This window comes from Styela clava, chromosome 1 (genome assembly GCF_964204865.1).
Source record: "Styela clava chromosome 1, kaStyClav1.hap1.2, whole genome shotgun sequence".
Taxonomy (NCBI): Eukaryota; Metazoa; Chordata; class Ascidiacea; order Stolidobranchia; family Styelidae; genus Styela; species Styela clava.
The window spans coordinates 9,664,726-9,686,881 of record NC_135250.1 but is presented as its reverse complement, the minus strand read 5'-3'; the positions used below and the strand labels follow the sequence as shown (position 1 = coordinate 9,686,881).

General features: G+C 32.1%; 3 protein-coding genes across 3 annotated transcripts in view; 1 reads left to right on the top strand and 2 right to left on the bottom strand.

Moving 5' to 3' along the window:
• Positions 1–718: 718 nt before the first annotated feature.
• Positions 719–3,607, bottom strand: LOC120348336 (uncharacterized). Its single transcript, XM_039418452.2, has 6 exons — positions 3,396–3,607; positions 3,085–3,218; positions 2,757–2,839; positions 2,582–2,638; positions 2,209–2,292; positions 719–1,414 (listed from the first exon to the last, which is right to left on the bottom strand). The coding sequence occupies exons 1-6, from the start codon at positions 3,504–3,506 to the stop codon at positions 1,254–1,256; spliced, it is 630 nt and encodes a 209-aa protein (XP_039274386.2). The 5' UTR covers positions 3,507–3,607; the 3' UTR covers positions 719–1,253.
• Positions 2,081–22,156, bottom strand: part of LOC120348241 (putative MFS-type transporter C09D4.1) — a 282,049-nt gene continuing 261,973 nt past the window's right edge. The window contains exon 2 of the mRNA XM_039418348.2: positions 2,081–2,096. The gene's annotated coding sequence lies outside the window, so the exon portion shown is untranslated. The remainder of the gene's footprint in view (positions 2,097–22,156) is intronic.
• LOC120346666 (uncharacterized) lies at positions 9,406–21,673 on the top strand. Its single transcript, XM_039416460.2, has 3 exons — positions 9,406–9,573; positions 14,514–14,623; positions 19,469–21,673. Exons 1-3 carry the CDS (start codon positions 9,485–9,487, stop codon positions 19,774–19,776), a joined length of 507 nt encoding a protein of 168 aa, XP_039272394.1. The 5' UTR covers positions 9,406–9,484; the 3' UTR covers positions 19,777–21,673.

The following is a 22,156-nucleotide window of genomic DNA, read 5'->3' as shown; positions in this document are numbered from 1 at the left end:
GCACAAAATATCGTATTTCAGACTTTGAGCTTATAATTGCAAATCGAGTATTACAGACTTAATAAGTCTGTTAATGTGTGACCACTTACCAATGCCAAATCAGACACGACTTAACCTGAAAAGACCATCAAATTATAACTGAGACCGTTGACTTTACAGTTTGATTTAGACAAAGTGTAAAATTATAAAATATTTGATCATTAGATGTTTTGTTGTTGATCTCCGTATGAATGACATGTACAATATCTTCCCAACTGTGTTGACTGAACATAGTAGTTGGTTTGAAATTGTTGTTGTTGAGAAAAATTGCTTTGTTTTGGCAACTAATTTGAACAATCAGTTTCAAATTTTCAGTAGGCGTACTTTAAGATAAAAGATTATTATTTCAGATATCCTCGGGTATTATGGATTTGGCACTCAATTTTTGCCTTTTTTTCTGGTAAATAGGTTTTCACTGAGGCTTAACCATCAGATCATCGTTTGATATCAAATAGCCTACTTTCCGTGAGATGTATAAAAAAAACTTTTTTAAGTTTGAGCGCCGATAAATGCTAAGTTATCAATTGAATATGATGAAACTACACTAGGAAAAGTGGGTCCCCACTGCTTGTTCCTATTTTGCGTACTATTGGAACGTACTTAGAGAAATCATTTTCAATCTGATTTCATTATATATAGATCAAAAAAGCACACAATGGTTGCACACAATGATTGCAAATGTTCATATATTGTAAAGTTGCACAATCGATTTGAATTGTTCCAAATACTGTAACAGATAATGAAATACACAAATACTCAAATGCAACCCTTCGAACAAGACTGATTAAATGTTTCTACTTAGAACGAAGTTTGTAAAGAAATCTGAATAACTTTGACATCGCATAATCTTTTAAAAAAAATACCATTTTTACGATATGTTTGAAATAAACTAATAGTCGTTATGTGGAAAATAGGTGATCGAAAAATGTTTATTGCTACAGAGGACTTGTAGCAAGGAGTTTTCCTGGTGATACTCAGTCACAATGGCACTGTTAACGATTAAAATCTTGTGTATTTAGATTTGGTCAATATAGATAAAAACCCTGAAATAAATTGAACCTACGTCTGTTGATTTTATTGGAAAAATCAGATGTATCAGTATTCGAAGAGAAAAGCGATTTTTTAAAAATGATGGAGACAAATAACAATAACAACATAATATTGAAACGATCGTTATGTCCACTAAACGTGTCCAATAAGCATTTGTAGAATAATTATATTTCTGCAAATGGTATGTCAAATTTTGTGCAACCCGCCAGATGTAGCGGAATTTGACTCCATTCTCCTCCAATTTCTGCCAACGCATTGTGTATTTGAAGAATGTTTTCAGCACTGGGATGATTGGTTCTTGTGTAGGCAAGAGCATACTTATCGCCTATTAAAATATTACAAAAATGCGTATACACACTTCTATATTTAGCAGTACTAATATTCAGTTATTCAATATTATTTCTATCAAATATTATATCTGGGGGTTTTGTAATTAATTTTCCTATTACTGTGACTTAAATTGATCAACCAATCGGCTCAAATTTTAGTGATAAATCTAGTATATGATATATCTAGGCTTACCATACGACCCGCTTTAGGCGGGACAGTCCCGCTTTTCAGCGTTTTGTCCCGCCGTCTCGATAAGTCAGCCAAAAGTCCCGCTTTTCCAGCATACTACACAAACATGTTCTCGTTACTGTTGTTTATGTGTAGCGCAGCGCTAGCCTACTCACTGAAGGTGAATGCGTTCGTTTCCCGCTGATTTCCACTGATGGCAGACGTATCGCATGTAAAACCAATACTAATTCGTCTAAATTCGAATTATTTGTACCGGTATCGTTAACATCAATTCCTTCCTATTTTTCAAACTGAACGCGATATTTGGAAGAGAATATGCGCATGAAATTTCGATAACAATATGGCCAATAAAGACAGCCGCGGCAGCTTTAAATGTAGGAATGTAGGCCTATGTAGTAAAATCGGAAAATGTGAAGTTACAAAATCACAGCTAAGGGGTCGTTGTCTTCCGAGGCGTCCCGATTTGAAGTCACAAAAATATGGTAACCCTAGATATATCTATACTATAGACCAAAGGCTTTAAGTATGTAGAATGTTGTTAGCAGTCACTCATATGTTAATTATGAACAAGGCGGCCAAAATACTTTACCAGTCACTCACCATTGAAAGCACACTCTACCCAAATGAGATAATTTTCATAATCCGTTACTTGACTTGCTCCTAATGAAAACACTCCTTTCACCTCTAAAATGTTAATCTTTCCGTAAATTTGAGTTGCAAACAACAAATTGAGTGAGTATATTTCATTTATTATTTCAAATAAAATGTTTTTGATGCACAATCACGAGTCGGTCATAAAGTAATAGTTAGCAACTTAGCGCTGGGCTCGGAGTTGTATCATATACCGGCACAATTAATTTATTGAAAAGTCAAAATCGCATGTTTATATTTTTCTAAATCTAGGAAGCACTTTTTTGATCAACATATTTATAATAATAAAAAGATGGTTATACAGAAACAGCAGGTACATTACCTTTCATCCCTTCCTCTCCTATACCGTGTCTCTTTGCAGAATCAGCAAATATAAATTCTAAAAGCAAATGTTGAAATTTTTGTTTATTTGTGATCTACTATAAAATAATATTCTGTATAGACATAACGTATTTTTGATGTTTTAATAGTTATAAATTTCAGTAATTTTAATTAACCATATTTGGGGTCCATGTAATTGATTGAAGTATGATTCATAGCGAAGTAATGTAGTGGTATGTCTTCGATTTCAACGGTGTCTCTGCAAATTAATAAAAAATGAAAACACGTATTAGCCTGTTATGTCAGCGGTTCTAATCGAACTTTTCTTAATGATTCAGTTGAGTTGGAATCTTGGAAAAATGACGAACGCTAAGCCATTACATCGGACATGACATATTCTTATTTAACTCCTTTGGCAAGCCGCTTGTCTCATATTTTAAAGTAATATAAACTTTTTAAATCTTTAAAAAGTACAAAAGTAATCTTTTAATTCATTGAGCATACTTTGATGGATAGATGATCATTCCTCTCACGTATGTACCTTTCCCCGAGTCCCTGACGTTTTTAGCCGCAAAACAAGGCATCATTTCTTCAAAGGGTTGAACAGGTGTTAATACTAGATACCAAGTTCCAGTGAGCTATAAATAAAAACAACAAAAGATTACAATGCTCTAGCTAGTAGACTATGATTTATGAAGAAATGATATTGGATATATATTTGTTGAAAACGGCGCGTTGTTGACCATGAGGAACATTTTAACAGAAACTGCTAAAACGTTACGTCTGATTCAAACCTCAACAAAAGTTTAACCTACCATGTTGGAGTCGACTTCTTTTAAAGCTGGTAACTGACATTCTTTAGTTGTTGGTTTTGCCACAACCAGGGCAGTGAAGCACAATGCTGATAAAATTGTTAAGACTTCCATACTGTTTGGTGCCGAAAGCTGACTGATATCAGGCTAACTGCAACTCGAGTATTATATTTCAATTCATCGCGTTATATATGCAAAATGCTGAATGACGTAGGCTATTTCTATGTTGTCTGTAAATATATGATCAAGCTTGCAGCTATGCGTGAATCGATTAATATCAGCGAAGTGTATTGAAATATCTTTCTAAAACAACCACTTTATTCACATAGCTGCAAAACTCGAGGGCGTTCTGCAAAAGCAAATGGCTTAAGATTCTTCGAATGGCGGAAGTTTTGATTCATTCGGTGCAGTTAAGCACGGTTTAAATCACGTCAGGTTTAAAGCTAGTAGGGCTGCCAACTGTCCTTTATTGCAAAGGACAATTCTTCAATTAAGGTTTTCGGTCCTTGTCCTTTTTAGCATTTAGAAAAGATGCTAATTTTATGATATTCGTTCCAACGTCGTTTAGCCTGATAGTTAGTTATAGTACTGTGTTTGATATTGTTCCGTTTTTAAAAAAATGCCTTCATTTATGTATTTGCGAGCTTTTAATTATTCTTTTCAATTTCGCTTTGGTCCGGCTCAAATAGCCAAAGAAATAACAATTTTATTAACATTGTTTGGGTCAATGTTAAACAAACATTAAATGAAAAACACGTGAAGATTGTTTTACTATATCTTTTTAGCTTGTATATAAATTTTATTTCATTGTTTTATATTGTTCTTTCCTGCAAGTTACAAATTAAATAAAGACGATAATCTATGTCCCTCATTGAAACTTTTCATAGATTGCAACCCTAATAGCTTCTAAGACTTTCCATTGGTTCCCATGGAAACAAAAGCCGATTTGACAAACCTCGGGCCTTCCGCTCGTTCACCAGTCCTGGCCGGCTTTGGTAATATAAAACAGATAACATATCCAGATTCAGTTACGAATTAATACATCGAAGCGATTGAGAAAATAGAGATATTTGCAAGTCTCTTATCCCAGCATCCTGTTATGGGAAATCTGTCAAACGTATACCGGTGGTTTATTCACATCGCGGGCATGAGTGTGTGAAATACAGTTGTATCAGAGTAATGATTTTTGGCCTCAATGAAAATGTGCGAAGTTTTGCGATTTTCATTAACGACAGAGGCGCTGCTGAGTCAGAACATTGCGATTCCCTTTACCACTCAGAGTGACGAGGCAATAAATGGCAAGGTTACAAGCTGATTCGTCGACAAATTTTCACGTTCGTTCATGTATACTGGCAATTTATCACCATGCTACACCCGTTTACAATTTCCTTATATATAGTAACATTGGAAATTCCTCATAACTTCATGGACACTCAGGAAAAATAAAAATTTTTTATCGAAAAATAGATATCGGTATATATATATATATCTGGTAAAGTGTAGGCATATAGCAGCATGAAATGTCAAACAACAATTGACTTTGCTGATAAAGTCTATCTTGGCTCTAATAATGAAATTAACAACACTATATCTTACGAATGTTATTTGTTGTAATGCCGTATTTGAATTTCAATCAAAAATAATGCATTAACAACGATTAGTTAAAAATGGATTACGTGGCGCATAAAATTCAAAATGTCGAACAAATTTTAAAGATACTATTTTTGGTGTCCAGTACTATGTATGGGAATTCAATACTTCAACTCATTACAACTTTAAAATATTTTACATAAGATTGTTAATATTTGGACATGTCAGTGGACATAACGATCGTTTCGATATTATGTTGTTTTTGTTCTTTGACACGTTATGAAAAAGTCATTTTTCTCTTCGAATACTCGACCAATTGCTTTGAAATTTTCAGTGGGTAAAGATTGATTAAAGAAGGCTATTACTTTTACTTATTTCAATAATTTCTGTGGACTTCAAGAGATTCGTTTTTTATGTGTCAGAATGAAAAATAGCGACACCTTGTGACGTGTCCATATATTTGAGCATAGCTCTCTTTTTTTATATATATATTCATTATGTTAAATTTGTTTTTACGTGTGTATGCATGTTTATCCTGACTGGTTGAAGTTACATTTGTTACAATTAATGTTACCTAAAACTTTAATATCTGAACCCGTATTTCCTGCGATTAATTTTTATACCAGCGACTCAAAAATAATTGTTTCATAAGGGAATGAATATTCACAATACAGGAGTTGTTTTTAACAGCGGTTTATCGACATAATTTTAGATAATTGTCACATTACCCGGATGAAGGAAGTTAAGTTTATCTGCTTTCAATTTCAGTAAATGAATCGTGATTTCCATAGATTACGAAAAACTGGAAAATTACTAAAATTGTTATATTATCTGGACCGTCGGCTTTAAATGAATAGACACTTCAAGTCGCCATTTATTTATGTTATACAGCACAGAAAATACTCTAATGATTGTAATTATTGCAAAGCTGAAGCTTTTTTATCACGAGGTTTAATAGGCCATCCCCGTATCTACGATTTTGTTGTAACAAGGGCCGAAGGCCGATATTAAATAAAATTCGAGTTTGAATATCCAGCACAATTCTTTGAAATTACATCATTGAGAATAGCAATTAAGTAAAATTAAAATAATTATGGTCACCCCTAATGGTCTAATTATACATCCAATGTCGTGTTAAACACTCAGTATTCAGTCAAATGTTACTTTTACAAATACTGAAAGAGTGATCAATATTTAGACGTTATTGCGTTTCTTTGGTTTTCAATCCAAACATGAGACAAATGAATTTTTATAACACTATTATTTTTTTGCTTTAGCTAAACTTATGGACCCAGAAAATATCGAAACACGCAAAAAAAATAACAGCATTTGATCACTAACGCCGCAGTTCTTGAACTCAGCAGGCGCTATTTACTAGAACATCTCCATATATGATCTAGTTTGTTTAAACTTTCACCCATCTCATAAAAATTGACTTGCATCGAGCGAAAATTGAGAGAAATGAAGGGTCAAAGGGATCGTGTCGAAAAACAGAGTGCAGCTGTGAAAAGAAGATTTAGGATTACCTGTCTTGTGCATTCAGGACAGGGCGTGAACAGCAATTAATACTTAAAACGAAATGAAGTATACACTCCAGAAATATATTTGCAACAACTTACCGCGGAACGTTATTTTATCCCGTATTCCTCATTGAATATTATTTTTTGGACAATGATTCATGCCTCGGCTAAGCCCTTTTCGTACAAAAGAGCTTGATATATATTTGCATCTTAAATCCAAGTCATTTGTTCTGCAAGATTTATGTGAAATATCATTAGTGTCAATTAGAAAAACTCTTTCGAGTTCATACGAAATGATGAAAACTTTGTCTCGTTAGGCTCCGTGGTGTTTTGTATAAATATTGCTATATCTCATTCCGCACTTCTGATTTCTGAATGTACTATTGTCAACACTCTTGAAAGTGTAGTACCGTGAACTGTATTCTAGTTAGCCTTTCAGAGTCTAAGTATCACTATTGGTCTAACAAGGACGAACGAAAGCGAGCAATGTTTTTCATTCTTTTTCACATGTATCCAAAGAGAGGCGTCAACAAGACGATAAAATAAACTTCAATTTTAGTAAGTTAGTTAGAGATTAAACTAAGCGTTGCGATTGTGAAAATATCAATTTTTACATAGACTACTTGGCGCACAACGTTGGCGAAACGTATTGACAAAACATTTCTTATCCTTCGATCATTCGGAATAAATTGTTTTGGGCATATGCAACATGTTTTAGCTCTTGTCAATTATACTATATCTGTAAATCTTTTGATATATTTTGTTGCAGCTAATGCAATTTATTATAGTCATAAATCCTAATTTCGTTTACTGATTACTTGCGCGTACTCATTTCAGACACTGGTAATAGTTTGCTTTTTGTTTGCATTACGAACGTAGATAATTATATATATTTATATACACACAGCTGTGTTACATTATTACTATTTCTTATCTGATTTGATCTTGGAATTCGAATCAGTCGAATCTAACCATGTGATTTAAAGTAAGAATGTATAGTAAGAAAATATGCGCCTGTATATATATATATATATATGCGTAGAACTCTTATAACTGAATTGACATTTTGCCATTACACAATCTTCTGGTATGCAGTTAAGTTTCCAAGAACGATGGCCTAAACGCTGTCGCTGTTTCATGAGTAAGTTATAATTAGTTGACTATGAATCCCAATTGTTTATTATTGTAGGTTTCTTGTGAAAGTCATACTTTAAATATTTAAGCGATCACGCATGGCGAAAAATTTTCGAATTGACTTTCTCTATGAGTAACGTCAACTGACGAAGTGGGTTACATGTTTGAAAATCGTCCGACCAGTCTTTTCTGAAAATGTTCTTGCCCTTTCAATCAATTATTTGACAGACGGGTAGCTTTTGGTATCAAGCGTAAAAATGAAAAACAAAATAGTATTGCCACCAACTGGAAAGTGCGTCATTGTTCGTTGTCGACCCAACCATTTACAAAACATATAGGATCAAGTTAAGATATAATTTTCAGCCGGAAAAAAATGTTTTTTTGCTAATTCGACGAGTCATTATTTGCGGTAAAATAGTGTTTAAGCACTGTTTGAAACGGTGATAAAAACCATTCATGACAATTTAAGCGTTGCATATTTGCGAGTATTGTCATTTCTTTTGAATCATATCCCTCTCGTGAAATGGCACGATAATTTTATTTGGTGGCGAAAGAGGCTTAACCTCGGGTCAACTATGGTGTTCAAAAGTGACAGCAGAATCTGATTCTCTTTTTTTTCGAAAAGAGAGAAATCTGCGTTTTCAAACGTTCATTTAATAGTCATTTATCTCGTATTTCTCGGTGGTATAAAAATCGAGCAATGAAGTGTTGGTGGCACAAACTGATCGTCGGTGACAAGGGTGTTTTGCATACAACGAGTGGGGATTTTGCCTGTTTACTACAAAATTGAGCCAATGCGATGCGCTGCAAAGTTTTTCCAACTGTACCAATTTAAAAGTAAAATGTTGAAGGTAGAAGACTAATTTTCCTTCCTGAATTTCATATTTATAGAGGCGAAAAATTGACAAAATTACTCGCACTAAGACGAAAAGATTGAAATAGTAATTAAATTTACAAAACGATTTTGTCACATAACAATGAACTACAGCGACAACGTGTTTCACGCGTGCTCGCTTCTCGCCTCGAGTCGTGTGAAATAGAAATCAAGCTCATTTGATAGACAGTTTTGTTACGTTGCGTTTGCAAGGTGATTCGAATGTCAGCTGGATTTTACAAACATTACTCATGGATAATACTTATTATTTATTCGCCTGCAGGTGAAAAATAAACCTAATCGTTTTATTGTAGTGTTTCCGGGAGATTAATTCGCTGGCAAGAATTTGAATTTCTCGCATTGCGAGGATTCATTGAAGGGAGAAATTGACGTTATTTTGTCGCTTTTCAACGTTCGTCGCGTGCCGAAAGTTAATATTTGTCTAGAGATGGGAAACCTTACGCCGAATGCGAGATTGTAAGCAGCTTATTGCTAGTTATAGTCTAGTCTTTGTTTTGTAAGGCGTCTAATTTTAGGATTACAGATTTAGTATATGTTTTGTCGATGTAGTTCCACGTGCCTTTCGGTTTTATATTTGGATACGGCTGCATAAGAAAGTGGTCGATTGCTCATAAATACGTAGCGAACATCTGAACATGCCGCGGTTAACCGGTCATATGCAGATAGGTTAGTTCTTAGGTAACCGTAGATAAAACGGATTTATATCGTGGCATGATTTAGTATTGCTGTATACTCGTTTATGATCGAAGTTTACAATTGATTTAATTGAGCTAAAATCATTTAGAAATCAATTCTTCATAACTTGTGAGAGATCTCTAATCTCTGAATCTTGTTTATTTATTTGTTAATTTATTTGTTTTTGTTTCACAGTTTTTTAATTACTTAAAATTTATGTAATTGTAAGCCTATTGTCATCCTGTGCCTTTAAAGTTTATCTATTTGTAACAAATGTGATGAGGATTTCTGCAACCCACCTATTAGTTGCTGTTTTGCTCTGCATACCTTTTCTTCAAGAGGCTGAATCTGCTAGGAGGAGGCGAAGGTATTGACTATGACTATGACTATGTAGGCCCTATTAGATGTTGTATTATGTTATAACTGTATTGACTAGCTTAGAAAGTATAACATTTGAAAATAATCATATTTTACCAATTATTTTTGTTGTAATTTTCCACACTAGTACATTATTATCATTACCGGTACTATAGTTATTGGTTTTGATCACTATATAGATCAGATATAGCAAAAACAACATAATTTTAGGGACCGAAAAGTACGCAAAATGTAAAAAAGGTTTGAAAAATCCACAAGTGTGCATATCCAGCTTTGAAAATTAAAAGCAATTACAATAATACATATAATACAGAACTACATAAACTTAATTAAATCATATTGTAATATGTAAGCATTACTCAGTGTTTGCTAATATCACACTTTGTGTGGCTTGTATTAAGTTTGCATATAGTGCATATATAAGCTTGCATATAGTCTATGTGTGGTTAGTTGTATTTTAAATTTCAATAATATAACCCACACAGACTGGGGTACAATCGATCTTACTTCTTTTCATTACTTTGGAACAAATAATTGAAAAGAAACTCGCGAGGACTTCCTTATAACTTCCTTTATTGTCAGTTAAGATTGACATTCTTGCTATGATAATAGAAACGATTTGTTAGAGGTTGCACATAAAACGTTTATATTTAACTGGCTGTTATTGTTAATTTTCAAATGTTAATTATATGTGATCGATGAGTATTTGCATTTTTGTCTGGTGGAATACCATATCTATTTATATTATTGAGTGATGATCGGTACAAATATCGGTTGGTATAATAGAAAATAGATCCTTTGAAATACTGAAAGGGTTTGAAATGTTAATAATATGAGCCGAAATCATTTATATGATATCTGACACTCTGGCAATATATATCTTAAATTTGAACGACCCAATTTTGCAATATACTTGTCAGAATGATATAACGCTCCAATATTTATCTCCATATCTATCTTTATCGAGCAATATATATTTATGAAATTAGAATATTATTGTTTACCACAAAACGAGTATTTCACCAAACCAAATACAATTTTAAGTGTCTTTTATTCTCGCGATTTAGATTCAGGTTTTTAATTAAAATACTTGACTTCATTTTCAAGGCCACAGTCTGCATCTTGAAAAGTTATTAAACTGAATTGAAATAGCTATCTTTTGTATTCAACTCTCCTGGGGGCTTCATTATTTTGATTTATTACAAAGCTGTACTTGATTTATTAATAACCTGTTAGAAATGTTGCAATTTCGTACTTGATAAAAAAATTGAGTTACAAGATAACGCATTACGTTGTTTGCATTCAACTTTTATGAATAAATCATGGATGATGTCATCTCTCATCCACCAAATATTGAAGTGTCAATTCACTTACCTAATTGTAGTTTTCTGATTTCTGTGAAAAAAAGCATTTAGATGTCATTCATAGGATAAGCATTAGGTTTGTCACAAAAAAGACTTATCGGTGAAAAGAAATTTGTCTAATATGCCCATTTCCACCATTGAACTCGTGAAACTTTTGTTATATCTGAGATGATTTATTGATGATATCTTCAAGATTTGAGGAATTTAGAGTTTTCTATTATTAACACAATCCCCCACGATGAATCAAGTTAATATTACGAGATTACACTCTTGGGCCATGTTTATACTGTCAACAAACGATATTTTGAGTATGTTTGCTAAAGATTTAAGTTTTGATGGTGATCACCTTTTTATTTCCCCTTTTCACCTGAACAAACTATATGGATATTACTTGTGGGTTAATCCATGCGCTTATGATGTTTTCTGATGCTGCCTGACAAAAAAAAATAAACAATTCCTTATCTTACTCGTTTATTAGACTACACAAACATACTATCTTGAGTCTACATTAATATACTTCTGTGGGATATTTTGTGGTTTCTAAATGATATTACCTATTATGAAAAAGCAAGTAATTTTCATATTAAAAGGAAGTGTATATCTATCAATAAATTGAACCCAGCAGTATACCTATCGAATAATGATTTCATTTTTGTATTGTTTATTGTTTCTTTGTGTTGCAAAATCATGCTATAGGACCTATGTTGAATTTAACTTTAATATCAATCATTATTTTAATTTCATAGGTAAATTTGACATTATTCGTGATCTGACTTCCATAATATAGTGGGTTATATTGGATAAATAGTATAATGATAGTCCCACTCAATACCATTGGGTTCCCAGTATTCATTTGTCTTTTGTTCAGAAAAATATTGGAGTATGCTGGATTTTACATTACAAAATTTATTAATAATACACAGGAAAATAGTTTTCATCATATTATTTTATTTCTAATTTCATTCGTAGATGTATTATAAACATTCAGAAATTCCTCCATCATTTAGTCATGGATATTTTGAAAAAGAGCTAATTTTTATTTTGAGTATATTGTTTCAGTATACATATTAGTCATCTATTGTCCATATTTTGATACATAAGTTCATTATTCTACTGTTTCTACTTTAGGAAGCCCAATTTTTGTAAAACAAACTACCATATGTTAAACAATCATTGATTTATGAACCACATAATGGTACCAGATGGTTGCATCATAAGATTGTAAATACACCAGTAGCAGGTGGTCTGAAAGTTATGAAATCGTAAATCCATTTACGACCATTTTGCTCAATTTCAGGGATGTCATCCACTAACGAATAGCTCATTTGTCATCTACACAATGTTGTTTAACAATAAATATAGGTTGACATGTAGTCATGATTGTTATTTTAGTCACACCCCCGCTAAGTACTAAAAAGGAATGTAACACGAAAGTATACTCAAAACATGCGATAGAACTGATTCAAAAATCTTTAGAATTAGGAAACAAAAGATAGATAAATTTAGTAGTAAAATTTCTAAGCCATCCTTTTGCGTTTATCCTAATACCATTTGTATTTGACATTTTGAGTAGATGAAAATAATATACTATATTAAATTAACTAGTTGCTAAGACATTAGATTTTTGCCCTCAATGGCAATTTGAAAGAATATTAAAGTTTAGTTCGTAAATACATTCCAAAAACCTGGCAACATGTTTAATAATGTGTCTTCGAGTGCTCATGATTTGTACGTGAAAGAATGCTGGTGAAGAAGTAATTTCAAATTCTTCTAGTTGACCTCTTTATTATTACCTTTTCAAGTACTTTTGTTATTCAAGATCGTAAAGGTTAGTTTTCTGTTGGTGCCACGGTTCTCACAGACAATAATCAGATCAAATTCCAAGTAAAAATTTCAGTAATTGTACCCGTTATTAGATGTATTTAATTATGTATGGCCTTTCATTAGCCTGCAGTATAATAATATTCCTAAATGAGCTTAATCTCCTAATTTTAAACATCCGAATTTATGTAATATTCTGAAAAATAATTCTTTAAATATCTATTCATGATAACTTTTTAAAAAAATAATTGTACGAAATATATCATTACCTGTGTAATTTTATCAGAAAATTATGACCTTGTTCAATGTTCAAAGAAGATTACATGACATATTTCTGTAATGAAATCACGTACTGGTCAATAGTTATTGAATTACTACCTATTATTGCTAAAATAATATGACCGGACCATTTATAATCATATTATGTAAGGAATTTTTTTTTCTTGTCTATTCCTCTAAGGTTCAAAGTTCTTTTCGTAACCATATGCAAGTATACCGATAGTTAAGCTCAACAAATACCTCATCAATTGCATTGTCCGCAAAAAAAATATTGATTTTTCTCGCATTCTAGGTGTTAATTATTTGTTATGCACTTGAAAATTTAAAGATCTTTGCAATAATCTGATAGTGTGATAATAATGTTTCTGCTATACAAAACCAAATATGCTTTCATATGAAGATACACAATTATTTAGTTTTATAAGAAATCAAAATGATAGCAATTTTTTGTGATTTATTAACATATTTAAAATTACTATTTTATCTGTGAAATTTGATATTTTTAATATCATAGCTAAGTAGTTAATGTTGATTGCCAAATGATAATGTCTTTATTCAAATTGCTGTGACTGAAAAGTCTTCTAATGTTGAGTTTGAATTTGTATAGATGTAAATAACTTGAACATTGAATATAATTTGATAGCAGCTGAATTGAAATTTTATTCAAATTTTGATGCATAGCAAATAAAGATTTAAAGTTTTTGACATTTCTCTTTAAATAATTGAATTTTAAATTTATCATTTTCTATAATTATAAAGACGCACTTAGCCATCACGATGATTGATTGAAATCCATGTCAGAGGCTTGTATATGAGTGTCATTGAATGGCATTAACAGACTGCCACTTGAGAGTCATTCACTATCTTCCATCTTTCTGTCAATTACAGTAATGGTACTCTTGGCGTCTTAGACTATGCACTTAAGCACAAACATCCAGGCTGTTATCATTTCAATCTTCCCGCTGGAGAATCTTTCAAGTTTGGATTGGCATTTTGTTTTGCCCGAATCTTAGTAATTTTTCCCCAACATCTGCCCTGAGGTCGTAAGCATGACCTTATCGCGAAACCATGTTGTCTGTTGACGTGTATTCGTCTAAAATGTTAAAAATGAAGTTTTAACATAATGGTGTATTAGAATAAATTGCTTTTAGATACATGTAAATCACTGTAAATGCATATTTGCGTTTGGCAATTTTGTTGCGATAATAATACAGTTGTACACACACACAAGTTACAAAGTCTATAACCACATCGATGCCAATGGCAGATAACAAATATAACTGATGACATGACGTCTGAAAACGGTATCAGCTTGCCATAAAGAATGACGATAATAACCTTTGTGGTGTCTGAAAGTGTACTTTGGGATGACAGCTCCACATAACCCCACCGCATTGTGCAACATTTTTTATGAGCTTTTTTATGAAATGCTAACACGAACTTCTTTATTTGTTTTTCCTTTCAGATGTTACCTGAGACTATGTTATAAATGTCAAATGTATGTGAATTCAAGGGGAAAGAGAAGTATTATAGACGGTGAAAATGAATTTGATACTCCTGATAATCCATTAGAAGGTAATATTTATTGTCACTTCAAATAGTTTTGAAATATCGACAATTTAACATGCAAGCTGCGGTTGAACTCAATAACAATATTGTATATTTCCTATCAGTTATATACATTAACACAATCAAATGAAACATCAATCAACAATGCGTTTTAATATACACTACAGCTTTCCAACCTTGTACTATATCTTGACAGCCTTTTTTTATTCATATTTGGTATTTTATTCAAAATGATCAAAGGTTTACATATGAAATGACAAATATATTAAATTTTTGACGACCATCGCAATTTTTTACATGTCACAAAATCAAAATGTATACATTTAAAAAGAAGTAATATCATATTTAACTCTAGCATTAAAAATAGAAAAGCTTTAAAAGTGTCTCAGCCACCCAAGTTGCTCCAACATGTGACACCATGGCTAATGGGATCACACAAACGGGACAACTTGATCCCTGCCGAAAACTTTTTGATATATTCTGTATTTTGGGCTTTTTGTGATGTTTGATCTTCGATGCTTGGATTACACAACAATTTATACATGTGTACTACGATAAAAATGTTTGTACAGCTTATGTTAATGGATATGTTGCATTTTTAGGAAGGCATAATGATGGTATTATATCTCACGTTTAAACATGGTGTGATAATTGACAGTATTTTTTTTTATTATGTCTTACAAAATCGAATTTGTATTAATGATACTCTGCATTAACTTTTTTTTCCACTAACCCAAAACGACGATTCTAGCTGAACTAGGAGATTATGAAAATCCCATTACAAAGAACATTAGGCACACAAATTTAGTGCCTATTTTGCTAGCAAAAGTACCACCATGGAATTTTAAATCGCAGATAATATGCTTTGTAATGCCGCAGAGATATTTCTTGGTATAATACATTGGGAACAATTTTGGTGTTTCTTTTTTAGTCGTTTGATCAAAGGAAATCAATGACAGTTTAAAGAAATGGACCCATTCCGATCATTGTTTGTAATGTCTGTCTCTGTTTGCATCTGCAGATTATTGCCACATTCCTATTTTCACTTCAATGAAATCCAGTCATGGGTTTCCTGTATAGATGATAGCTTTTCCCAAACTATGATACCTGCGCTATTCTGGTTGACAGACTTGGTTGCACTGATTAAAAAAGTTCATTTGCATTGAACCTGATATACTATTATCTATGGGCCATCGTTAGGTTTTCCATGGCAATGGCATCTTAAATGCTTTTTTTATTAAAGGTTGCGTGATCCATATATTTTGATCATATTTGTATGAATATTTATCTGATGAATATGCAGAAAATCTTTTTTGATTTATACTTGGCCACCTAAAGTCCAAGGAAATATCTTCATTCGTAATGTATATTTTTATACATGATCAATCTTGAATGATGATAAGCCTAAAAATTGCTAGTTTTTCTGAACAAGGAATCGAAGCCTAATCTACAATTATTGACAAGTTATATATGTTCTGTAACTGGATTATTCAAAGATATTAATTCACATTCAAAGAGCAGCATTGTGTAGTTGGAGTCTCATCTTCTAGTCGGTCTCAGCAGGAGAGGCGCCAGTGTCATGTTTTGATAGTATTATCACACTGGTCTCCTTATTCAATCTCACCAATTCGATTAAGTTGGCATGTAAAGCCCATTCCCAAAATAATATCCAGACTTGGGTTATTCATCTGCGTTTTTGTGGTTTGATTCTCGGTCTCTTGGGTAAACCCATATTACCAGGTTGTGAAACTGGAAATCATGTCTTAAAATGATATATGTGTCAGATAACTTAGTTGACACAAACGGATTTGCTATGTATGTGTAGAAAAACAAAATTTTACACATATTTGAGTGTTTTGAATAACACCTATATTATGATGCACATATAATGAGGCTGAAATATCTGTCGCGCTATCTTGATTTGGTTTCCAGATTTTTCTACCATATTAAATTTTTTTAAATATATGTACAGTACAAATTAAGACTATATTTAGAGAGTTAATAAAATCAAATTTTCAAATTTAGGACTGATATGTCACATCATTTAAAAAAACTTACATCAATGAAATTTATATTGCGTACATCAAGTTCATCATTTGTCAATCCATTTTTTTCCTAATTTTTACAATTGAAATTGTGAGAGTTTTTTATTTTATTTTCCACAGAAAAGAAAATAATCCATTTTGATGGGTAAAATAATGAAAGCGTTATCTAGTGTTAACAATCACGTCCAACTATTTTGGAAATTTTTTTGAGCAATAATCGTGATACATATGTTTCGCAATGTTTCATTTACGACTATGATTTTCTTATTTTTGTCACCTTAGGATTAATAACTGATAGATGTCACATAATTTTCAGGCAGTTATATACATCACGCTTAATTATTTGATAATTATCACCTGGTATCATAAGTAATATTTCATATGTCATATACTGTCATTATTAGAATTTCCCTTGTTGAAATATTCTTTGTTAAAATCAAGTATGAATCATAAATGGGTTTTGTATATTTTATCCATGTGTCATGCACGAATGTATAAAAAAGAATAAATAGTTTTGGTTATGTAGTGACATTCTTTTGAAACATCTTTATTGGACTTTAGTTGAAATTACACATATCCGATAATATAAAATCACATATTCATGAAATGATGGATGTTCTATACATCAAAAGTTTTTCTTTTCCCCCAAATAAAAGTATATTTGAGTCATTGAAACTGCAATCACAGAGGTTTTGTTTTTCCCTTTTTGTGAAAATGATAAAAATACCCAACAATTTGTGTTAGATCAAGTATGATTAGATGATAAGATTAGATACTACTCTTTTGAAACTGATCTGATTCTTTTTGTTTTGGGTGAAAAATGCAATTACGTCTATACAGCCATGCAATAAATCATAATTTTACAAGTTTAAAGTATTTTCATTGAAGTTTGGTTTCAGGATTCAATATAATTCTATGAAAAAGAACCTCTGTTCCCTCGAAAAACAATTTTACTCTTAAATCCCATTCATCATGTATATTTGAATTCGCAGTGTTTATTCAAAACATCGTTTGTCTGTATAAGTCTTTACTTATTTCTATTGCGCAATGTTGAATTTCACTTTTGAGTAATATAATATATCCATTCAAAAATTAAAATAGACTTAAATTTTTAATTAAAACCTTATTTGATCTAGATAAAGATTACCGGTAAGTGTCAAATAAAGAGAATGGTCTTTATTAATTTAATTTCTGTTAATGAATTACCTTGTAATCTGATTTTATCTGTAGGTATTCACAAATTTGGAATGCATTTCGACTGCTTTTAATTAAACGGTATGATATCGTTTCCCATATGTTTGTCTTGATAAAAATTTAATCCTGTATCGCGAAGGCTAAATCACTTTGGCTACTGTGGCTCTCGAATTCTAAGCGGTTTATTGTTTGTAGTAGAGATTATCGCCGAGATGTGAAAACGCTATATTGACACGGATCAGACCTTTTCTCTTTCATGTGGCTTTACGGTACTTGCCAAGAGGCAGACTGAAAGATTTGTGGTTTGGTTTAATATGCATAATTTTTGCCATCATTTGAAGTTTTAACGGTAATTGAGTGGCATTTGAAGTTTATAAAACTTCAAAGCAAATGAGCCTTATCTCTAACCGTTATTTTCTAACTGAAGCATAACTTGCACAAATTTGGGTTTTGCTTGTTGCGTCTCACTCATTGCAGAAAGCTGTTAGTTAATACGGAAGTAATTTTTTGGAATATCATTAATATTTGTCCACAATCTTGTCATGAACAAAAACCAAATAAAAAAAAATAAATGTGTGCTTTTCTTTGTACAATTCCAACATCTATTTTCCAAACATTTGTTGTGTTACAAAAAACAGTCCTGAGTGCAACATTTAAAAGCCTGTGATTCATTCTTTTGAGTTCTAATTTTAATTGCCAAGTAATGAAAGGGTTCATTCGTAGTTTGGCATATCAAACCATGAGATACCAATATTTAAGCTATAAATAAAGTTCTTTTTTAATTTGGTACTATATTTAAAATTATTTTTAGTAATAAAATGTGGCAATTTGGTAAATTTTTATGAATAGGTGCTGATTGTGTGGTGTTTTAATTGTTATATTTGGAATTTGTGGTTGAGGTTTGCCCTGTGTGGAAGTAAATGAAACAGAAATTCATTCTTTCTGTGCTATATTTAGATCTTCATTAGACTTTAATAAGCTTGAATACTCAGTGATATTATCCTTATAGACCAAATAGACAGTGATTTGATGAGAAGCATAGGTCTTGGCATAAACATGGGCAAGAACTGTCATCGAAATTTTGTTGTACATCATTATTAAAGATTGGGCGTAATGAGAAGGAATTTTTATTTGAATAAATAGCTGCTGTGGAACATTTAAATATTCGGAATTGGAGAAGTCAATTTTATGAAGTATTCCGGTTTAGATAAATTTATCAATAGTAGCAACTCCAAATGTAAAAGGCAAGAAATATGTATCTTATATAACCTAAAAAACTATCACTTTACTCTATTTGATGTACAAAAGTGAGAGAAGTAGGGAAAAGACTAACGGACTAGCAACCACACACATACGAAAAGAAAACATGGGGATAAACAGTAAAATAAATAAAATGGTGTGTATGGTACAGTCATGACTTCTTGTAATTACCCACCCAGAATGTTATAAAATGGTTATGGTTGTTCCAAAACAAGCAGCTCTTGTGTATCTAAACAACGACTACTCGTATAAGTTTGTTGGAAATCTCATGATAATGATATATTGCTAATACAAAATTACATAAACATAATAGAACTATCAAAAGCATTACTCAATTTCAATTTGTTTCTAGATGATGTTGAGATCAGATTCCATCAGTCAAGAAAAGGAAAAATCCCACGATGGACAGAACGTAATACACGTCAGATGAGTATGATGATTAATGCAGAACAAGATATATTCGACATCGTCAATCCAGCTTACATTGATCCGAGTCCTCAAGAGGAAAAGTTTGATGTGTCGATAAAAAGCAAAGGTCGACACCGGAAGCGTTCCGTCAGTTCTCATGTTGGAAGATGCCTTTACTTGCTTCGTTCAAAGTGTTGTCGCGATTACCATAACTTGGCAACATACATCGGTTATAGGATGAAAAAAGTGTAATTTCACCTATTTTACGATTTTGTCAACATTTTTTTATTTGCCAAGTTTTATGATGAAATAATTCATCACTTGGGAAGTTCGCTCTCAACTCTTGCTTTTGACCTTTTTTGCTTATCAAAACACATCTCTTCATTATAGTATTGAATCATCCTAACTTCGTTGTAGGTCGTCTCTCTTATCTCTAATTTCAGGTACTTTTTCATCCCAGCCCGATATGTCAGGATTAATTTTTTTTACATTGCGTCGTCAATATACCTTTCCAATATTTTAAAAGTATGAAGAATCACAGATTGGGGCAATAAAAAGCGTTTGGTTATTGTTGGTTTTTCAAACTAATATATTATGAATGATTGAGAGTGATCAGCTTTAAAAAGTTGTCTATGAAGTGGAACTACTGAATATGCACAGCCTCTTGCATTACAGTAGGTTAAACTACACAAACAGTTTCTAACATGCAGCCTTCACTTGAAAAATTAGAGTAGCATAAATGTATCTTAATTTATTCATACATCGTTTGCAAAATTTTCATGGATACATGGAAATCATCTTGATCTACTGGTAATGGCTTTTTTTGCTCCATGAGTAACTTTTGTAATTTTGCTAATTTAGCTACAGTTCTGGCTGTCACAGATCTGCTTTATATAATTAGCAATGTATAATAATATAGAAGAGATAACAAAGTAATTACTACATGATGTCATCTGATCATGTTTACGCCCATTACTCTAAATTGCTTCGTATTTAATCAAGTTAAGAGCTATTTCCTGAAATTAATATTTGGTAATCAACCATGATTATACATTACATTTCCATCAATGTACTTATCTCGTGCCACCCATATTTTTTCGTAGACAATCTTCAAAATCGGATGGCAGTGACATCATTTAATTTCGTTCATGAAACGATTTGAAATGATGTGATCAATTTCGTAAACTACTAATCAAATATTTTAAACCAATCTTATGTCATTTTTTACTTCTTCGATTACATGTTCATAATGAAAATTACACCATCATAGATTAGTTTGGTCCTCAAGAGTTTTAAGCTACTTGAAACACTTTCAATAAATGTTTCAATTGCATGATTGAATCCGGCTATCTTCTGCTGTTGTGAAATCAAACTCTTGAATAGCGGCAACTATGACCAAGACGTATATTAAGCAGACTATGATTTATACCTTGCTTCATGAGTATGATATTACTGGCGACTTTGTGGTTACTGGTACTGATTATTATAGGATAAGCTCTCTCATAGTATGCTAAGTCATTGGATAAAAAATAATGTATTTTTATTGAACCAGTACAGTATTGTGTGTTTTTCAACATGTGTTATGTTACATGGTTTGCTAAGTTTAAAGTTGCCGATCACGGTTTTTTGAGAAAGTCTCATTTATTTTTGGGATTACCAAAAGTTTATTGGTGTTCAATTTTTTTTCTGTCTTTAGTATTATGCCATTATTTTATTTTTGTATCACTTTTTGCTTGTAAACTTTGCTTTTTCTCTGTTTTGTGCTACTTTTGTTTTCAATTTTTAGTTTCCATAGCATGTGCTTTATTTTAATTTTGTCTGGCTTTGTATGAAATGGTCTTATAGATTGGATTCAATTTTTTAGTTCGTATTATACCCGATCAAGTGTGGATGTATTATGGTCAGTCATGGTCTTGTGTTCAAGTGAAAATATATCTAATGAAATCCTTGTTTGAAACAGCATAGATTTTTGATTTGTTTATATATGATTGTGCATATACTTACTCTATGACAGAGATAGTTTTTTCTGGGTTATCAGGTATGATTCATGTCAAAACTATTTCTTGGCATTAAAAGTGTTTGGAAATGAAAGTGCGATTTTTTATGATGGTTCTAATAAAATTAACAATAAAATTTTTGTAAATATAAACTGCTGGATAGCTTTTATTTATTATTTAGAGAAGGTGGTAGAAATTTTATACCCCAAAGTGTCTACTTTCCCTGAAAAGCTGGATAAAGGTGATAAACTGATAATGTTTGAGCACCTGTTTTATACCATGACGTACCAATGATCATAATACTGTGGTATGAACCCTGGATGACTGCTCCTAAAGATGCTAATTTTGTGAAAGTAATTTTACACTTGATATCACACTAATTTCAACTTCTCAAGGCCAAGACCGAAAACGGATACTTACTTTATTAGGGGGCGTGGGAGCAGGACCTCGGCACAGTCTACTTAGTGATCATTGTTTGACCTTGTAGAAATTGTACCGTAAATTTTTGCGAAACAGACCTGCGCTGCCGAGTGCAAACCACTATAGCCGCAGGTCCCGGATAAATCCCATAATAGTAGTGTAAGCGGTATTTTATCTGGAGTAACAATAACCCGGTATGTAAGGTAAGTTTTTCC